General features: G+C 38.0%; 1 protein-coding gene across 1 annotated transcript in view; it reads right to left on the bottom strand.

The window, feature by feature from the left end:
* LOC111146491 (regulator of G protein signaling 22) overlaps positions 1–19997 on the bottom strand; it is a 120693-nt gene that overhangs the window by 78780 nt on the left and 21916 nt on the right. The window contains 3 exon segments of the mRNA XM_022502038.1: positions 3196–3364; positions 4113–4198; positions 15053–15274. Coding sequence (XP_022357746.1) covers positions 3196–3364; positions 4113–4198; positions 15053–15274 — 477 coding nt within the window.

The raw sequence follows: 19997 nt of genomic DNA, 5'->3' as shown, positions 1-19997 counted from the left end.
GTTCATTACCTGAGAATAATGGGAAGGAAATTTCAACTCAGATTATCTGGATATTAGATGACCAAAGGTAAAAAGGAGCCCAGTGTTCACTAAAGCCTTCTCCACTCTTCCACCAGAGGCATTGCAGCCCTCCTTCCTAGCTGCATTATAGGGTCACGCCATCCCACGCTGTCTTGGCAGCCATCTGACTCCTCAGTTCTTGGCTGTATCTTTTGCCAGCTACTCCCACATTTATAACTTCCCAATTATTTCCTACCCCTAATTCTGTCTGATCTGGCTCTGTGTTTTTTACCACACCTCCCTAATATCACAGACTTACTCTCAGGAGTACTGGCCCCCCCCATCCTCCTGCCCAGGCTCAATGACCCACACCTTCGATTCAGTTTTCCCAGCTTTGCTTGGATTGCAGGCTTCCTGACAACTGATTCCTGACTCCACCTGCCCCTGGATGGAGCCTTCAATTTTTCCTTCGCTTTGTGCACCCTCGAGCCTGCTGACCCAGTTCCCCAGCTGACCTTCAGCTTCCAGAATCCCAGTCCTGAGAAGCCCGTTTCTCAGCTGTCCTGGGAAAATTCCTATGCCTGCCTCTCTCAGTAATGTCCTCACAATCTTTCTAAGATAATCCAGATTGTTCAACAGAAGCAGAGTGGGGAGTGTCCAGCATTACTCAGCATTACTCTCCTTTCTCCTTTCTCCCGATAGGTTGTCCCCAGGTTGGCCCTTCGTGTCAGGAATTCGCACAAGAGGCAGGCCTCAAATGGAATAGGTATTGTTCCCTGACTGTGATACAGAATTAGCAGGGCAAGTTGGGCCACACAAGGAGACCAAAAAGCAAGAGAGAGAAATGAAAATTGTCACCTAGGTAGTCACTGCCCCTCTTAGAAGTAAGGTTTTCTACACAGATAAAAGCTTTGAAAGATTCTAATTTCTTTTTGTTCTCGCTTTTCCTTCCTTTAAAACTAAGTCATTTGGGTGCCTGGGTGGCTCAGGTGGTTAAGTGACTACCATCGGCTCGGGTCATGACCCTGAAGTCCCAGGATCGAGTCCCACTTTGGACTCCCTGCTCAGCAGGGAGTCCGTTTCTCCCTCTGACCCTGCCCCCACGCTGTGCTCTCTCTTTCTCTTTCATTCCCTCTCTCTCAAATATATAAATAAAATCTTTTAAAAAATAAAACCAAGGCATTTACTATTAATATATGTTCATTCAACATATATTTATTGAGTGACTACTCTCTTCCAAGCAGTATCCTAAGCACTGAGAAGGCCAAAATAAAGAAGACCTGTCAGGGAATTGAGAGAGGCCAATATACAAAAGTCCATGCTATTTCAACTTGGCAAAAAAGATTGCTGAGTAAACATTAGGAGAGAAGTAGTAAGTAGTCAGTCAGACAACCACTTAATATGTTTAAGAGATGAGTCAACTGTTCGTGTTGAAGACTCAAAGAAATATTAACAGTTATCATCATAAAGATTAATCTTTGTCCATAGTCATGATTTAAATGATTTAGGGGCTCAAAGAATTTTGAGTCCTCCAAGTTCAAAAGCTATTAAGAAAATATCAGTTGGACGACTGGGTGGCTCAGTTGGTTGAGCAACCAACTCTTGATTTCCTCTAGGGTCATGATCTCAGGGTCGTGAGATCAAGCCCCATGTCAGGCTCCAAGCTTAGCATGGAGTCTGTTTGTCCCTCTCCCTCCTCCTCTGCCCCTATCCCTCATTCTATCTCTAGAATAAATAAATAAAAATAAAATCTTTTTTAAAAAGTATATTAGAGGGTGTCTGGGTGGCTTAGTTGGTTAAGCGACTGCCTTTGGCTTAGGGCATGATCCTGGAGTTCCAGGATCAAGACCCACAACAGGCTCCCTGCTCAGTCGGGAGTCTGCTTCTCCCTCTGACTCTACCCTCTCTTGTGCTCACTCTCTCTCCCTCTCTAAGTAAATAAAACCTTAAAAAAAAAAAAGGATATTAGGTAAAGTGTCAATCAAGTGGAGAGAATTGAGTTTTTTCATACAGAAAATAGCAAAAGTAAACTAGTTTAAATTTTACTCTTACATTCAATTTAATTTACATGTAAAGAATCAGATCTTCTTTCCCAAGATTGATTCTTCCTGTTGTATGTTTACTGACCTGTACTATCAGTACATTTTTTATGACATTCCTGATATTTCTATAATACATAAGAAAAAAAATACTTAAAAATAAGTATAAAGAGAGAAGTAAAATATGCTTTTCGTACATTCCCAGCATGAACTCAGTGGAAATAACGCAACTGGCAAAATTTCAAATGCTTTTGCCAAATATTAATGATAGAAATGACAAACTACAAAATTAAATAGGAACTATGCAAGAAAATAAATGGTCAGGTAAGACAGGTTAAGTCTATTCCAACAGAGATGGTAAATGGTTTTCCTTTTGTATGACATCTTTGATCAATTGGAAGTGCTTGCCTAGAGGGCTGTGTTGAAAAGAATTTGGAGCCAAGTCCTAGCTCAGCAGGAAAACTGCCGTGATTGATTAGCAATATCTGTCATAAATGGAAGCTAGCAGAGCAGCAACACATGGGCCACATATTTGCAATTCCTGGTTTTGTACAGAGCTGTGTATAGGAAATGTGTTCCCAGAAAGAAGACCTGATAATTAGAGGCCAGAGATCAAACAACGGTTTTCACTACAACGTGACTCTCCAGAAAGGCATTTGATTCTAGGATAGATCTCTTCCAATGCACCCATACCAACCCAGCATTTCTTCACGGAGGGCAAATTTATCTGATAACAGTGAAAGGGTCATGCCTTTCACTGCTGAGGAATAATCTTGACAATAGGGAGGAGAAGACCCAATTTATCATCATTTTGTACAAAAATTAGAGACTCCGAACAATGACAATTTTGGAATGAATGATGAAACCATGGATACAATTCAAGTTACCCTTCCTTGCTTCCTGGGTGACTCTGAGCCTATTCTTCAATCTTTCATTTGTTCCTCTGTACACATGAAGATAATAATACCCATTACATTTCAAGTGAACAAGTGCAGAGCAAAGGCGTCAGCATAACTCCACAAAAAGTTTTGCTAAACCTGTCTCAGAAGTACTTGAAATCACTTCCCCTGTTCAAGTGGTACAAAGGCAATTCTTATCCCTAAAATGAGAAGTCTCCTTGAAGTGCCAAGTCATAAAGAAACACTCATACTTTTACCTCGCCAAGAGAAATGTAGAACTTTTTCATGATGATAACATTCTCTTCTTCAGCAACAGGTGGTGGTGGGCTGGCTGGTTTTTTCAGGACCCACGGGGAAAAGTCTGCATTGAGTGTGAAGTTCATACCCGATCCACTCCATCTCACTTGTGAGACCAATTTGGCTAATCTGCATTTTAGAAATCATACAAAACTTGAAATAAGTTTCAAAGATGGTAGAATTCAGGGGGAAAAAAAAACCTAAAATTTTATTTTGTTTTATTTTCAAGTCAATCTCCTCACTTTGCACAATGGTTCTCTTAGGATCTGTTCAAATTAATGGCTTATTCACAGAACTACTAACTAATAATGACTCTTTCAATTTATTTTACTTGATTTTTAAAATGGGATTCTAAGTATAGGTCAAATTTCAGAATTTCAGAATATTTAGGTATTTACACATTATAAGTCAGGAAATATAAAAGAAAAACTTGATCCACTATGACATGCTTTTTCATGACATACTTATATTTGTTTTTTAACAGCCTGCACCATTATCACAAGTAGATAATTTTTATTTTTTTATTTTTATTTTTTTAAATTTCTTTTCAGTGTTCCAGAATTCATTGTTTGTGTACCATACCATCCATGCAATAGTGCCCTCCTTAATACCCATAAGTAGATAATTTTTAAAACAAATGATCAAAGAAGCACAGCTGAAGTACATTTATTAAGAACTATCCCTGTGAGTTCTCTTTGGAAAAGTTAATGTTTTTACAAACGCTCTATCACTCACATACTATAGCAGGTGGGATACAAACTCCCGTGGGTTTAAAAGTATACGATTTTATTAAGAAAGTACAGAAAAATGATTTTAGGTGGGAAAAAAAAAAAACCCAGGCAATTAAAAACTAGGTTTGTTGATGGGACTACAATACCTGTATTCAAAGTAACAATCACTTTCCAGGAACGCTGGAAGTCTTTCTTTTTTGATCCACTCAATACCTTCTTCACGACTGAGACACTATTAGAGGACAAGTGAAAAAGAAAAAGAGTCAAAGAAAATCACCTTTCAGTGCAGTCAAGACCTAGTCACTAGAGTAGTATTACCCAGGGCCCTGCGTCGACCTTCTGTTTCACAAGAGAGAGCAAGGACCTTGGAATCACACATTTGAAGCCATTGCTTGCCTTCCGCTACTTGCTTAATCTCTCAACAACCCTGCATCAACTATTAGCCCCATTTACAGATTAACAAACTGAATCCAGAGAAGTTAAGTAACCTATTGAAGGAAGAGATGTGAGAAAAAAAAAAGTCACTTTCTGTATTTGCATAGTTGCAAAATGAATTAAAAAAAAAAATCACAAACAGAAAAAAAGCTAACCAGAACACTTGATTAGACCACTGTGGTCACGACAGGCCCCTGTCCCTCCAATTTTAGAAAATTTGGTTAACTGTTTAACATCCCCATGCACTATTTGGGAATACCAAGGTTAGCAAGAAAGATAAGGCCCTGAGGGGCCTGGGTGGCTCAGTTAGTTAAGCTTCTGCCTTCAGCTCAGGTCACAATCTCAGGGTCCTGGAATGAAGACTATCAGGCTCCCTGGTCAGTGCGGAGCCTGCTTCTTCCCTCTCCCTCTGCCCGCTGCTCCCTCTCTCTCAAGTAAATAAAATCAGGAAGGAAGGAAGGTTGTAAAGTAGGAACGAAGGGGGGGAGGGAGGGAGGAAGGAAGGAAGGAAGGAAGTGTCTTTAAGGAATTTACAGATAATTCAATAAGTAATAGTAGTAGAGTGCAGTGCCAAAGTTCGGGCTTCTGTGGGAGAGTACCCGGGCACGAAAACAGCGAAGGTTTTCCCAGAGAACAAAGGCGGGAAGCCAGCTGGAGAAGCAGGCAGGCATAATTATGATGCTCTTTCCAATGACATTAAGGCGTTCAGATTTTATTTAGAGGTTGTGAGGACCATACAAAGTCATGGAAGAGTTACTGAGTTGTGGCTCATTCTCAAACTTTTACTAATGATTCTCTTTTTGTCTTATATGCACTTTTCCCCCAGAAATCTAAGGAATATCAGTCCTTTGAACACTAAACAAATGTTCCTGGATAAGTAAAGCCACTGGTACAGCGCACGTCCCAGTGAGGCAAGGGTGAAGGCGTTTATGGGACTTCCGCTGCTTATCTGCTGAGGCAAGGGTTGTGCTGGGATATTAACCTCAGTCAGCACAGCCCACTGCTCACTGCAGTGAGGAGATGAAAGGCTCACAGAGCAGTGCTGCCAACATCTGACGGGCTGATGTTCTTGAGCGTGCACCTGTGCTCAACACTGCTCGCACGTGGCATGAAGTCCTTAAGCTCCCCATGGCTGGAAAACAATGCTTTCCTTCTGTTCAGCCCAAAACATCCATTTGGCCCTGACCAAAGACAATCTTCTGGGTAATGAGAAAACAGAAGAAACTTTGGAAGCAGCCAGCACCTGAACAGTAGCGTCTTGTTGATGGTCTTATTGCTTATGAGTGAGATCTGAAGGACACGTGCATCTTGTAGTCAGAAAAACTCCAAAGAGGCCTCCACATATGCTACACACAGACAGCCACACACAACTCTTGGATTCTCATTAGCAATGCATTCAGTGCGTTCCAGAAAGACACCAGACCGCATATTAAGACATATTAACACCCCCTTGAGCAATACTAAAAGGTTGTCAAGACTAGTCAGTCATAAAAAAATCAATTTGCCTAATATTTACTTAATAAACAGTTCACTGATAACTCATCCCCTTTTGAATGTCTTTGTATCTATCTGGCCCAAAAATGAAATGGAATGAAAAGTTTAAAAGGACTAAAATCAAAACTGATGAAAAGTCTTAGTCAGACTGCCAAAATGTCCCTTCAAGATGTTTACAAATAACTAAAATATAAAGGCCAAAAAAAAAAAAAAAACCACCCCAGAACAATCTGGCCAAACATAAAATGGCAACTTAATAAATACCTATGAAAAGCACAGAAATAATTTACCTAAGGTAAAATTATTTACTCCTTAAAACTAAAAAAAAAAAAAAAAAAAAACAACATACATACAGCAAAAATCCATTCTTTTGAGGACCCAGCTCTACACATTTTAACAAATACAGTTGAATAACCATGACTAGAATCATAGAGAAGAGTTCCAACATCCTCCAAACTTCCTTCTGCCACTTTGCATTCAATGACTCCCTCTAACCCAAGGCCCTGGCAACCACCAACTTGTTCTTCGCAGTTGGGCCTTTTCCAAAGTGTCATATAAGTGGAATCAATATAGGACGTAGCTTCCTTCATTTAGGATGATGCATTCGAGACTGACCTATGTTCTTAGACGGATCGCTAGTTCGTTCCTCTTCATTCCTCTTCAGCTGAGTGCTACTCCACTGTATGGATGAACCACTTTTTTTCATTCATTCCCCACTTAAAGGAAATTTGGGTTTATTACAGCTTTGGGTGAATATAAATAAAGGAACTACAGACTTTCACATACAGGTTTTTGTGTGAACAGAACTGTTCATTTTTCTTTGGTAATATCCAGAAGTAGGGCAGATGTATAGTATGGTATATGCTTAACTTAGAAAGCTAACTGCCAAACTGTTTTCCAAAATGGAATTCTCATCAACGATGTAAGGATTCCAAATGCTCTGCAAGTTGATTGGCACTTGGTATCGTCAATGTGTGTTGCATAGTTTACTCATTCTAAAAGGTGTGTAGAAATAGTTCATTGAGATTTGTGGATGTGTGTATACATACACATTGCCCTTTATTATAACTTTGAGATATAATTCATATTTCATACAATTCATTCATTTAAAATATATAATCCAATGGTTTTTAGTATATTCCCAAACCATCACCATGATAAAATTTCATCACTTTCCAGAAAATTAGCAGTCACTCTCCATTCCACATCAACTCGCCACCCCTATCTCCCAGTATTGACTGCATTTCTCTTATGATTAATGTTGAGGATCTTCTCATATGCATTTTTGTCATCTGTACATCTTCTTTGGAGAAATGTCTATTCAGATCCTATGTCTGTTTTTTAAAATTAAAGTATAATGAACATACAGTGTTATATTAGTTTCAGGTGTACTATATACTGATTCAACAATTCTGTACATTATTCAGTACTCATCCCAGTAAGTGTACCCTTAATCATTTTTATTTCACCCACCCTTCCACCCCTTCCCCTCTGGCAACCACCAGTTTGTTCTCTATAGTCGAGTCTGGTTTTTTGTCTCTTTTCGTTGTCTGTTTTTTTCTTAAATTCCACATATGAGTGAAACCATATGACAGTTGTCTTTCACTGACTGACTTATTTCACTTAGCATTATACCCTCTAGGTCCATTCATGTTGTTGCAAATGGTAAGATCTCGAAGATTTCATTCTTTTTCATGGGAATGATTCAGCCATATATAGCATATCTTCTTTATCCATTCATCTATCAATGAACAGATGGGTTGCTTCCATATCTGGCTATTATAAATAATGCTGCAATAAACGTAAGCATTCATGTACCTTTTTGAATTAGAGTTTCCATCTTCTTTCAGTAAATACCCACTATGGCATTACTGGATCATATGGTCATTCTATTTTTTAATTTTTTGAGGCAACTCCATAATGTTTTCCACAGTGGCTGCACCAATTTGCATTCCCACCAACAGTGCATGAGGGCTCCATCTTCTGCACATCCTTGCCAACACTTACTATTTCTTGTTTTTTTGATTCTAGCCATTCTGACAGGTATCTCACTGTAATTTTGATTTGAATTTTGCTGATGGTTAGTGATGTTGAACATATTTTCAGGTGTCTGTTAGCCGTCTGTCTGTCTTCTTTGGTAAAATGTATTTTCAAATTCTCTGCCCACTTTTTTTCCCCAAGTTTTTATTTAAATTCCAGTTAGTTAATATGCAGTGTAATATTAGTTTCAAGTGTAGAATTTAGTGATTCAGCCCTTCCATACAACACCCCATGCTCATCACAAGTGCACTCTTTAATCCCCATCACCTGTTTCACCAATTCTCCCACCCACTCCCCTCTAGTAACCATCAGTTTGTTCTCTTTAGTTAAGAGTCTGTTTCTTGGTTTGCCCCTCTTTTCCCCCTTATATTCATTGGTTTTGTTTCTTAAATTCCACATATGAGTGAAATCTGTCTTTCTCTGATTGACTTATTTTGCTTAGTATAATACTCTCTAGTTCCATCTACATTGTTGTAAATGGCAAAATTTCATTATTTTTGATGGCTAAATAATATTCTAATATATGAATATTAGATAATATATTAGAATAATATATATACTAGATAATATATTAGAATAATATCTATAAATACACACACACAAACTCCACATCTTTATCCATTCATCAGTCGATGGACATTTGGGCTTGTTCCATAATTTGGCTATTGTTGATAATGCTACTATAAACATTAAGATGTATATATCCCTTCAAATTATTATTTTTGTATCCTTTGGGTAAATACCTAGTAGTGCAATTGCTGGATCATAAGGTAGTTGTTTTAACTTTTTAAGGAAACTCCATACTGTTTTCCAGAGTCCTCTGCCCATTTTTTAAATCGGATTGTTTATCCAGTGTCAAGTTCTTTATATATAGCCTGCATATTAACCTCTTACTGGATATACTATTTGTAAGTATCTTCTCCCATTTTTGTTTTAATGATGGTTTTCCTTGTGTGCAGAAGCTTTTTATTTTGGTGTAATCCCAGTATTTTAATTTTGCTTTTGTTTCCCTTGTCTGAGGAGACATCCCTAAAAAAATGTTTCCATGGCTAAAGTCAAAGAAATTACTGCTTATGTCTTCTTCAGGTTTCAGATTTAGGTCTTTAATCCATTTTGAGTTTATCTTTGTGTTTGGTATAAGAACAGGGTCCAGTTTCATTGTTTCTCATGATGTTGTCCGGCTTTCCCAGCACCATTTGTTGAAGAAACTGTCATTTCTCCATTGTATATTCTTGCCTCCTTTGTTGTAGATTAACTGCAGGGTCTTTGGTGGCTCTACACAAATTTCTGTGTTATTTGTTCTATGAAAAGTGTAGTTTGTATTCTGAGAGGGATTGCATTAAATCTGTAGACTGCTTTGGGTAACACAGACATTTTAACAAAATTGGTTCTTCTAATTCATGTGCATGAAGTATCTTCCCATTTGTATCTTCTTCAATTCCTTTCATCAGTGTTTTATCCTTTTCAGAGTATGGATCTTTCTCTTCCTTGCTTAGGCTTATTCCTAGGTATTTTATTATTTTAGTGCAACTGCAGATGGGATTGTTTTCTTAATTTCTCTTTCTGCCACTTCGTTTTTAGTGTATAGAAATGCAATAGATTTTGGGGGAATACTTATGTAGGATTTATTTTATATAAAAACTGAATCATATTACATGCTTTAATTTACAACTTGGTTTTTCCAGTGAACTATATAACATGAGCATCTATCTCATCAGGACAACAGACATGGTTCAAACACATTCTTTCTTTTTTTTTTAACTTAATTTTATTTTTTATAAACATATAATATATTTTTATCCCCAGGGGTACAGGTCTGTGAATCGCCAGGTTTACACACTTCACAGCACTCACCATAACACATACCCTCCCCAATGTCCATAACCCCACCCCCCCTCACCCAAACCCCTCCCCCCATTAACCCTCAGTTTGTTTTGTGAGATTAAGAGTCACTTATGGTTTGTCTCCCTCCCAATCCCATCTTGTTTCATTTACTCTTCTCCTACCCCCTTAACCCCCCATGTTGCATCTCCTCTCCCTCATATCAGGGTGATCATATGACAGTTGTCTCTCTCCAATTGACTTATTTTGCTAAGCATGATACCCTCTAGTTCCATCCACGTCGTTGCAAATGACAAGATTTCATTTCTTTTGATGGCTGCATAGTATTCCATTGTGTATATATACCACATCTTCTTTATCCATTCGTCTGTTGATGGACATCTAGGTTCTTTCCATAGTTTGGCTATTGTAGACATTGCTGCTACAAACATTCGGGTGCACATGCCCCTTCAGATCACTACGTTTGTATCTTTAGGGTAAATATCCAGTAGTGCAATTGCTGGGTCATAGAGTAGTTCTATTTTCAACATTTTGAGGAACCTCCATGTTGTTTTCCACAGTGGTTGCACCAGCTTGCATTCCCACCAACAGTGTAGGAGGGTTCCCCTTTCTCCGCATCCTCGCCAGCATCTGTCCTTTCCTGACTTATTCATTTTAGCCATTCTGACTGGTGTGAGGTGATATCTCATTGTGGTTTTGATTTGTATTTCCCTGATGCCGAGTGATGTGGAGCACTTTTTCATGTGTCTGTTGGCCATCTGGATGACTTCTTTACAGGAATGTCTGTTCATGTCTTCTGCCCATTTCTTGATTGGATTATTTGTTCTTTGGGTGTTGAGTTTGCTAAGTTCTTTATAGATTTTGGACACTAGCCCTTTATCTGATATGTCGTTTGCAAATATCGTCTCCCATTCTGTCAGTTGTCTTTTGGTTTTGTTAACTGTTTCCTTTGCTGTGCAAAAGCTTTTGATCTTGATAAAATCCCAATAGTTCATTTTTGCCCTTGCTTCCCTTGCCTTTGGCGATGTTCCTAGGAAGATGTTGCTGCGGCTGAGGTCAAAGAGGTTGCTGCCTGTGTTCTCCTCAAGGATTTTGATGGATTCCTTTCTCACATTGAGGTCTTTCATCCATTTTGAGTCTATTTTCGTGTATGGTGTAAGGAAATGATCCAATTTCATTTTTCTGCATGCAAACACATTCTTTCTAATAGTCATATACTATTCCACAGTTCTTCAGTTGATAAACATATAATGTGTTTATACTACTGACATCAGTGCTGCAGTCAGCTCCTATACATACACATTTATTTGTATGGGATAAAAATCCCAAAGTGGCTTCCCAGGAATAAGTCATAGTACTTTTAATTTTAACCAACTGTGCCAGATTAATTCCCAGGGATTGTAGCAATTAATATTTTACTAACACTAGATGTTGTTATTTTTTTTTTAATTATAAGCCCATTTCATGTGATGTGATGAGTACTGTACGGTATTATATGCAACTGAAGAATTATCAAACTCTACTTCTGAAACTAATGATGTACTATTTGTTGGCTAATTGAATTTAAATTAAATATTATAGGTCAATTTATGTCTTAAAAATGGTTTCTGGCTCTACTTACATTTGCATATTTAAGATCATTTGTGTTATTAAACATCTTTTTATTTGCTCATTTTCCATTTTAATTACTCTCTTATACATAGTTTGTTGAATTACTTCAATTATTTTACTGGACTACTTGTCTTTTTCCTGAATAAGATGGGTAAGAAATTAAGTAAAATGCATTTCCTCAAACTTGAAATTTTCTTTTTTTCTAAATCATTGCTTTATGTCATTTTCTAACATGTGAAATATTTTAATTTTGGTGTTCAGGTTTTTTTATTATTTTGAGGATTCTGGAGTCCTTGATTTTGTGAGAGGATGGCTCAGATGTTAAGTTTACATACAAATTTTAACGGATTTTATTGTAATATTTCAGTTTTTAAAACCATTTATTTATTAATATATAAATAAAGACAATTCAGCTTACTCTTGCAAATTGATAGTAATTATTTATATTTATTGTGTTTAAGCTTTGTCTAGGAAGTCTAAAATAATTTTGAATTAGTAATAAAAATATACTTTTTCTTTTCTTAGGATCTAATGGAGATGGTTACAGTATTTCACCATATACAGTGTATACTATTGATTTTGGGTAGACTTTAACATGTTTAAGCAATTTATTTTTTAATGAGTTTTTATTTGGCATGAGCTTGCATGAAATGCAACAGATTTATGTATACTAATTTTGTATCCTACAACTTTACTGTATTTATTTATCAGTGCTAGTAGTTTTTTGGTAGAGTCTTTAAGGTTTTCTACATATAGTATCATGTCATCTGTAGTTAGTGGAAGTTTTATTTCTTCCTTACCAATCTGGATGTCTTTTATTTCTTTGTCTTGTCTAATTGCTATGGCTAGTACTTCCAGTGCTATGTTGAATAAGAGTGGTAAGAGTGGACATCTTTGTCTTATTCTTGATCTTAGAGGAAAAGCTCTCAATTTTTCCCAAGTGAAGAAAATGTTAGCTGTGGGTTTTTCACATGTGGCTTTTATTATGTTGAGGTATATTTCCTCTAAACATACTTTGTTGAGAGTTTTTATCGTGAATGAATATTGTAATAATTTATATAGTGTTTTATAGTTCAGAATATATTTCTTTGTTCAAACGTCAAAATGATGCTATAACATGGTTTTTGGTTTTTTTTATTAATCATTTTTTAAATTTATTTTCAGCATAACAGTATTCATTGTTTTTGTACCACACCCAGTGCTGCATGCAATCCGTGCCCTAATACCCACCACCTGGTTCCACCAACCTCCCACCCCCCCACCTCTTCAAACCCTTCAGATTGTTTTTCAGAGTCCAGAGTCTCTCATTGTTCACCTCCCCTTCCAATTTCCCCCAACTCCCTTCTCTTAACTCCCCATGTCCTCCATGCTATTTGTTATGCTCCACAAATAAGTGAAACCATATGATAATTGACTCTTTCTGCTTGACTTATTTCACTCAGCATCATCTCTTCCAGTCCCATCCATGTTGCTACAAAAGTTGGGTATTCATCCTTTCTGATGGAGGCATAATATTCCATAGTGTATATGGACCACATCTTCCTTATCCATTCGTCCATTGAAGGGCATCTTGGTTCTTTCCACAGTTTGGTGACCGTGGCCATTGCTGCTATAAACATTGGGGTATAGATGGCTCTTCTTTTCACTACATCTGTATCTTTAGGGTAAATACCCAGTAGTGCAATTGCAGGGTCATAGGGAAGTTCTATTTTTAATTTCTTGAGGAATCTCCACACTGTTCTCCAAAGAGGCTGCACCAACTTGCATTCCCACCAACAGTGTAAGAGGGTTCCCCTTTCTCCACATCCCCTCCAACACATGTTGTTTCCTGTCTTGCTAATTTTGGCCATTCTAACTGGTGTAAGGTGGTATCTCAATGTGGTTTTAATTTGAATCTCCCTGATGGCTAGTGAGGATGAACATTTTTTCATGTGTCTGATAGCCATTTGTATGTCTTCATTGGAGAAGTGTCTGTTCATATCTTCTGCCCATTTTTTGATATGATTATCTGTTTTATGTGTGTTGAGTTTGAGGAGTTCTTTATAGATCCTGGATATCAATCTTTTGTCTGTACTGTCATTTGCAAATATCTTCTCCCATTCCGTGGGTTGCCTCTTTGTTTTCTTGACTATTTCCTTGGCTGTGCAGAAGCTTTCGATTTTGATGAAGTCCCAAAAGTTTATTTTGGCTTTTGTTTCCTTTGTCAATATCTATACTGCCTAGAGAAATCTATACTTTTAATGCCATTCCGACCAAAATTCCACTGGTATTCTTCAAAGAGCTGGAGCAAATAATCCAAAAATTTGTATGGAACCAGAAGAGACCCCGAATCGCTAAGGAAATGTTGAAAAACAAAAATAAAACTGGGGGCATCATGTTACCTGATTTCAAGCTTTACTACAAAGCTGTGATCACCAAGACAGCATGGTACTGGCATAAAAACAGACACATAGACCAGTAGAACAGAGTAGAGAGCCCAGATATGGACCCTCAACTCTATGGTCAGTTAATCTTCGACAAAACAGGAAAAAATATACAGTGGAAAAAAGACAGTCTCTTCAATAAATGGTGCTGGGAAAACTGGGCAGCTATATGTAGAAGAATGAAACTCGACCACTCTCTTACACCGTACACAAAGATAAACTCAAAATGGATAAAAGACCTCAACGTGAGACAGGAATCCATCAGAATCCTAGAGGAAAACATAGGCAGTAATCTCTTTGATATCAGCCACAGCAACTTCTTTCAAGATATGTCAAGATATGTCAAAGACAAAGGAAACAAAAGCCAAAATATAACATTTTTAAAATTTTTAGTATTTATAAAAGCATTTTAAAGACTTTATCATTATTAATACATTTAATTTGATGAAAGTAAACAAGAAAGAAATATACTGGAATTCAATAAAAGAAACACTGAAGAACTTTCAGGCTGGAAAAGAGCTATATCATAAGTATTGAACATATTTTAGTCTAGTTTCATCAGACACTTCAAATCATGGAAAATGTTAAACTTTCATTTTATTTTCAGTTGATCCACAACAAACCTAGTAGTAGGTAGTGAAGGAATCATCTGACAGGTGATGAAAATAAGGTTCATCAAAATGACTTGTTCAAGAACACAGAGCTGGTAAGTTAAAGAGCCAAGATTAGAACCTGGGCTTGTTTTTGTTTGTTTGTTTTTGTTTTTAACCTCATGTTAAGGAGACAAAATCCAAAATCCAGAAGCTAAGAGTAGAATTTAAGGCCAGGGAGGTCAGGGTCACATAGTGTAACTTGAGGGTCAGAAATCATAATTCCCAACTGCTTATTAGGATAGAACCCAAACCAGATAAATTCACTGTATACCCACATTTTCTAGAATGCATCTAAACTATAAAGGATACACATATTTCTGCTGCCCCAAATTAACCTGATATCCTAAATATTCAAAGGGATTTATATGAATCTTCTCATATTGAAAATCTAACATCAACAAAACTGCTAGATTAAATTGGCCATTTGACATGAATAAGATGATAGAATAACAAATACTAAGTTTAAGTACAGTAAAACTTAATAAATATAGTTAAATTTCAGAAAGTTAAGCCCAAGGAACCTCATGTTAGTCTTATCCTAATGTTTTATATGCCTAGCAAGATATAAACTCAAACATACTTTCTTACCATGATATTGTAGTTGATATTAATGGTCTTATCTTCATAGGGGTCCTTCATCTGAACAGGTTTAACATCATTCTTTCCTTTCCTTATGACATCATAGATGGGATTCCGAGGTTGTTGGTTTTGTAGAATTTTTTTCAGTTGCTTTTCCAGAAGTTGTGGAGCATTGTTAACTATTTCAAAAACTCCAAAATCCACATTAAATCTAATTGCCTCTGAAAAGGTCTGCAAATAAATTTGCAAAAATAGACCTTAAATTTCTATAACCCAGAAACTCTCTAAGAATACTTTGACACTTAATAAATGCACACACACACACACACACACACACACACACACACACACAGAGTTTTGTGTACTTAATCATTAGCTCTTCTCTTTAGGTACTTGGAAATCTCTTGACTACAGATAAGGGAACCCACTGAATCCTTCCTTTCCAATGTACTTACGCCAAGAAGTAAGGATGTATTACAGCAGAAATTCCCTTTGCATAAACATCTTATCCCTGTGCTTTTTTGGAGCTGGTAAGAAATAGACACCTGGTCTCTATGAAGCAATGTTATTCTCTTAGGAGGGGGTGGATTACTAGGGAAGAATGAGTAAAGGAAGAAGAAATAACACTCCCGTTATCTCTTTCATCCCCAGGAGCCATGAAAGCTAAAGTCTCCCTTGCCCAAAAGGATAAAATTAAGTACAATGTGTTCTTCATTTAAGACTATTTCAACACCATTCCTGTCACTGTGAAAAAAAAAAAGAGAGAGTGAAAGACAATAACATTTCTGAGCATTTCTCAGTAATTACTAAATGCTGCCAACTTTTATTTAAAGTCAGTCTGTTAATATACAACAGTCAGGCGTCTTGAGTTTAAATGCCAACTTGCCAATAAGTAGCTCTGTGACTTTGAGTGAATCTTTAAACGTGTTTGGAGCCTCCATCTCCTTAACAAATAAATAGTGGATTGGCTGTCTGTGTCTTTTCCCATTTTGCCCTCTAAATCTAGAATCAGGTTCCTCTTTCAGAATATGAACTTATTCTAGAATACCTTTCATGAGCTACGTACTCGTACAGATTAATTTATATATTTTTAGCTAGGTGATAGAAGACATCTAGCCCTTCCCCTTGGATCAATAACTGTCCTAGGAAGGGAATCAATTCTTTCAATTTTACTAAGAGATTGCTAGATATAGTTAAAATTTAATGAATGGCAGGATGTCATAAAATTGGAGTTAGAAATATATATGTGCCTATGTATAACTATCCACATATGTGTGTGTATGTATACATATTCTTCTAATGTCAGGTAACATCACATCTCTAAAGTCTGACTGACTCCCCTTCTGAGGAGTTTAATGTGCATGGACAATAAAGTTCAATATGGGAGAGCCTGGGTGGCTCAGTGGGTTAAGCCTCTGCCTTCGGCTCAGGTCATGATCTTTAGGATGGAGCCCCACATCGGGCTTCGGCTCAGCAAGGACCCTGCTTCCCCCCTCTCTCTGCCTGCCTCTCTGCCTACTTGTGATCTCTCTCTCTGTCAAATAAGTAAATAAACTTAAAAAAAAAGTTCAATATGAATGGCAGTCTACAGGCCTAAAGACCTCAGGGCTAAGACTTCTCCCTCAAAAATGACAAGTATAGCTCAATGGACAAGTACCAACAATTACAAGTATAAGATTTCTTCAATAAACATATTTGATTGCATCTTTCAAACATGAGATTCACACAGGCATCACTTATCTGAATGTCAAATATTATCTCTGAATTATACTATCACTAGACTAAACAGATTAATGAGTCTGCTGATGACGGAGACAAGATTCAATGGGTAGGAGAAAGGAACTGAATTGAACTTGGTAGAAAATGGACGTAAAATATTAACCAGAGAGGGGAAAATGGTGTAGTTGATGGCAAAAGACCATCTGGAAAAGATTTCTTCTAGTTCTGAGTATCCAGGGAACAAGAGAGCAGGTTTGGCCTTTGTTTGTTTTCCTTTCTTTTTTCTGCCTCTTAACCACACACCTGGTAGACAGAGGAACACAAAGTTATGATAATCCAAAGCAAAGAATGCCAATCAGTTCTATGAACAAATAAAATATTTCCTGCTACCCAAGTTGAAAAAATACTGCTCCAGTAAAAAAAAAAAAAAAAAAAAAAAAAATTTAAAAATAAAAAAAATTAGAGGGACTGTGACACTCTGAGCCCCTGATTAGTCAGTGTTACTCACTAGTAAACAGTGACTGTACAGCGGTAGAATACTAGGACTGACAAGAACTACTGTTTACTGGACATCTACCTAACGTGCCAGGTGTGTGACAGACACTACAAATGCTCTATCTCGAATCCTTCCACATGCCTGTGATCAGTCTTTATAGAAAGTGGACCCTCATGATGGTTATATGATAGGCGACAGATTCAGAGTTATAAAGTGCTAGATCAGGGCTATCAAAACAGGTCTATCTGGTCCCAAAGACAGCACATTTGCCCTTCTTTACCATCCTATTGTCTCACATACGATAAAACTAACACACACTCACCACCCTCTCTGGGTCAGGTACTGTACTAAGCAACATCCTTATACACTTCATGGAACTGGTGTTCAAACCAAGATGTTTAACCAGTAAAGACACAGAGGCTTAAAGCAGCATGGTGTACATGGGTCATTGTAAGCAGTTCCACCCAGTTAGAAAATAACTAGACTAGTTCATTGTTAAACAGTTTAAGGAACAGAGAAAAGACTTGAGGTGGCTGAGGTAGATAGGACCAGATCATGGGAGGCTGTGCGTAGCATTTTAAAAAGCATAGGCTTATCTTGATGCTGTGGGAAACAGTGTGGGATGGGAAAATCCTAAATTGGAGAGTAACATAATCTGATTTGGGTTTTGGGAAGATTCTCCAGGTAGTAATCTGGAGTGTTGTTTATAGGCTCTGAGTTGGTGAGGCAGGAAGCTCGCATCCCACAAGCGAAGTCATGGCTGTGCTCTGGGGAGGCTGGCTGGGACCTCACACCCGCTGCCATGGGAACCAGGCTCCATGTGGTAATTACTGCCTCTCTTGGATGGGTTCCTGTCCCCAGCACACACACGGCCCAGGGCAGGCTTTAAGGCAGGTGGTTAGCAACTGCTTTCATTTTCAACTCACAAAACCAAAATGCTGCTGAAAAAGGTTAAGTGATCTCTTTGTGGATTTACAGCAAGTTCTCTAGTGAGCTCGCTACAGAACTCTGGGCTCACGATGACAACCCGCTTCAAACCCAGGCCTGACACATAACGTCAGTAGGCGTCCGCAGATGCCGTGGATTAGCTCACTCAGGACCTGTTCCAACCTCCTGAAATGTAGAATCTGGACCACTAAAAGTTGTATCACCCAGATCCCTTGCAGGTCCCGCTTCATGTGTGATTCAGGTTCTGCTAGTCGTGTGCATGAAAGGCTTGAATTCTGAAGAAAGTCTAGTGGGAAAAGAGGCAGGGTCTGTCCAGCCTGAGGAAGGAAAGCTCAAGGACATAAGCACATGAAAATGAGGAAAGAAACTGGACAAAAAGAAATACTTTATGGAAAAACTAAAATAAAATAAAAATAACTAAAATAAAAAGCCCATTTATTGTGTTCATGATTAAATGACACAAAATGATCCCCATTTATTTTTTTTTAAAGAAATGTAGCTATATGTTAAAATATTTACAATTTTTAAACTTAAGAATTTTTCTCAGTGGAATTGAAATGTGATGGGGTCTTTGCCACAGGGAAATAAGTGTTTTCCTGCCTTTTTTTTTTTTTTTTAAGATTTTATTTATTTGACAGAGAGAAAGTGAGAGCAGGAACACAAGCAGAGGGAGTAGGAGAGGGAAAGCAGGCTTCCTGCCAAGCAGGGAGCCCGACGCGGGGCTCAACTTAGGGGTCGACTGACTTGGGGCTCGACTTGGGGCTCGTCTTGGGGCTTGATCCCAGGATCCTGGAATCATGACCTGAGCTGAAGGCAGACGCTTAACGCCTGAGCCACCCAGATGCCCCAAGTGTTTTCCTGCTTTAAAAGCTATGATTTCCAGTGGATCTCTGGAGGTCCATAGCAACACTGTGATTCTAAGTTTATAAAAGGGGCAAACAACTGATTCAAAGCTTCCCCCAGTTCATTTATTTTAACAAAAACAAAACATGAATGCCCAAATGCCATTAGTGTCCCAAGCAAAGAGGATACAAGCTGAATAAAACACTGTTTTATTGTCTCTCAGGAAACACAATGGTCTTTCAAGGGGGGAAAAAAGAAGAAGAAAAAAGACCCTGTATATTCTTTCTTTGTTTTTTAAGATTTTATTTATTTGAGAGAGAGAGAGAATGATAGTGACAGAGAGCACAAGCAGGGGGAGGGGCAGGCACAGGGAGAGGGAGAAGCGGGTTTCCCCCTGAGCAGGGAGGCTGATGTAGGGCTCAATCCCAGGACCCCAGGACCATAACCTGAGCCAAAAGCAGACGCCTAATCAACTGAGCCACCCAAGCATCCCAAGTCTGTATCTTCTGCTTTCTAATAAGATCAACCAATTCCACTGTTCCTTTGTTATTTTATTTATTCAACAATAAGTATTTATTGACTCCTTATTAAATGAGATACCATGATAGATGATACACTGTTACACTGAGTGAGCCAATTCAGAGCATTCTCCACAAAGGTCCAAATGAAAAGAACGAGACACAGATCTGGTCTCAGCTTAGGATGATCCAACAACAGGAGAAGAAAGATGCATAAGTACGCAGAGACAGTAGAGACTAATCCCACAAAGCAATGAGCCCTACAGTGGGCATATAAGGCAAAATCATATTTAGTCAAAATTACCCCTTGAAATCCTTGAGAACACCCAACACGTGCAATATTGTCCTACCTCTCAAGAAGCTGCTCACAGTTTTTCCTCTGGTCTTGAAATGGGTCGTGGATTCTTCAGTTATGAACCAGATGAAATGG

This window comes from Enhydra lutris, unplaced genomic scaffold (genome assembly GCF_002288905.1).
Source record: "Enhydra lutris kenyoni isolate GAN:26980312 unplaced genomic scaffold, ASM228890v2 scaffoldscaffold14, whole genome shotgun sequence".
Lineage (NCBI taxonomy): Eukaryota > Metazoa > Chordata > Mammalia > Carnivora > Mustelidae > Enhydra > Enhydra lutris.
This window is presented reverse-complemented; position numbering and strand designations above follow the sequence as displayed.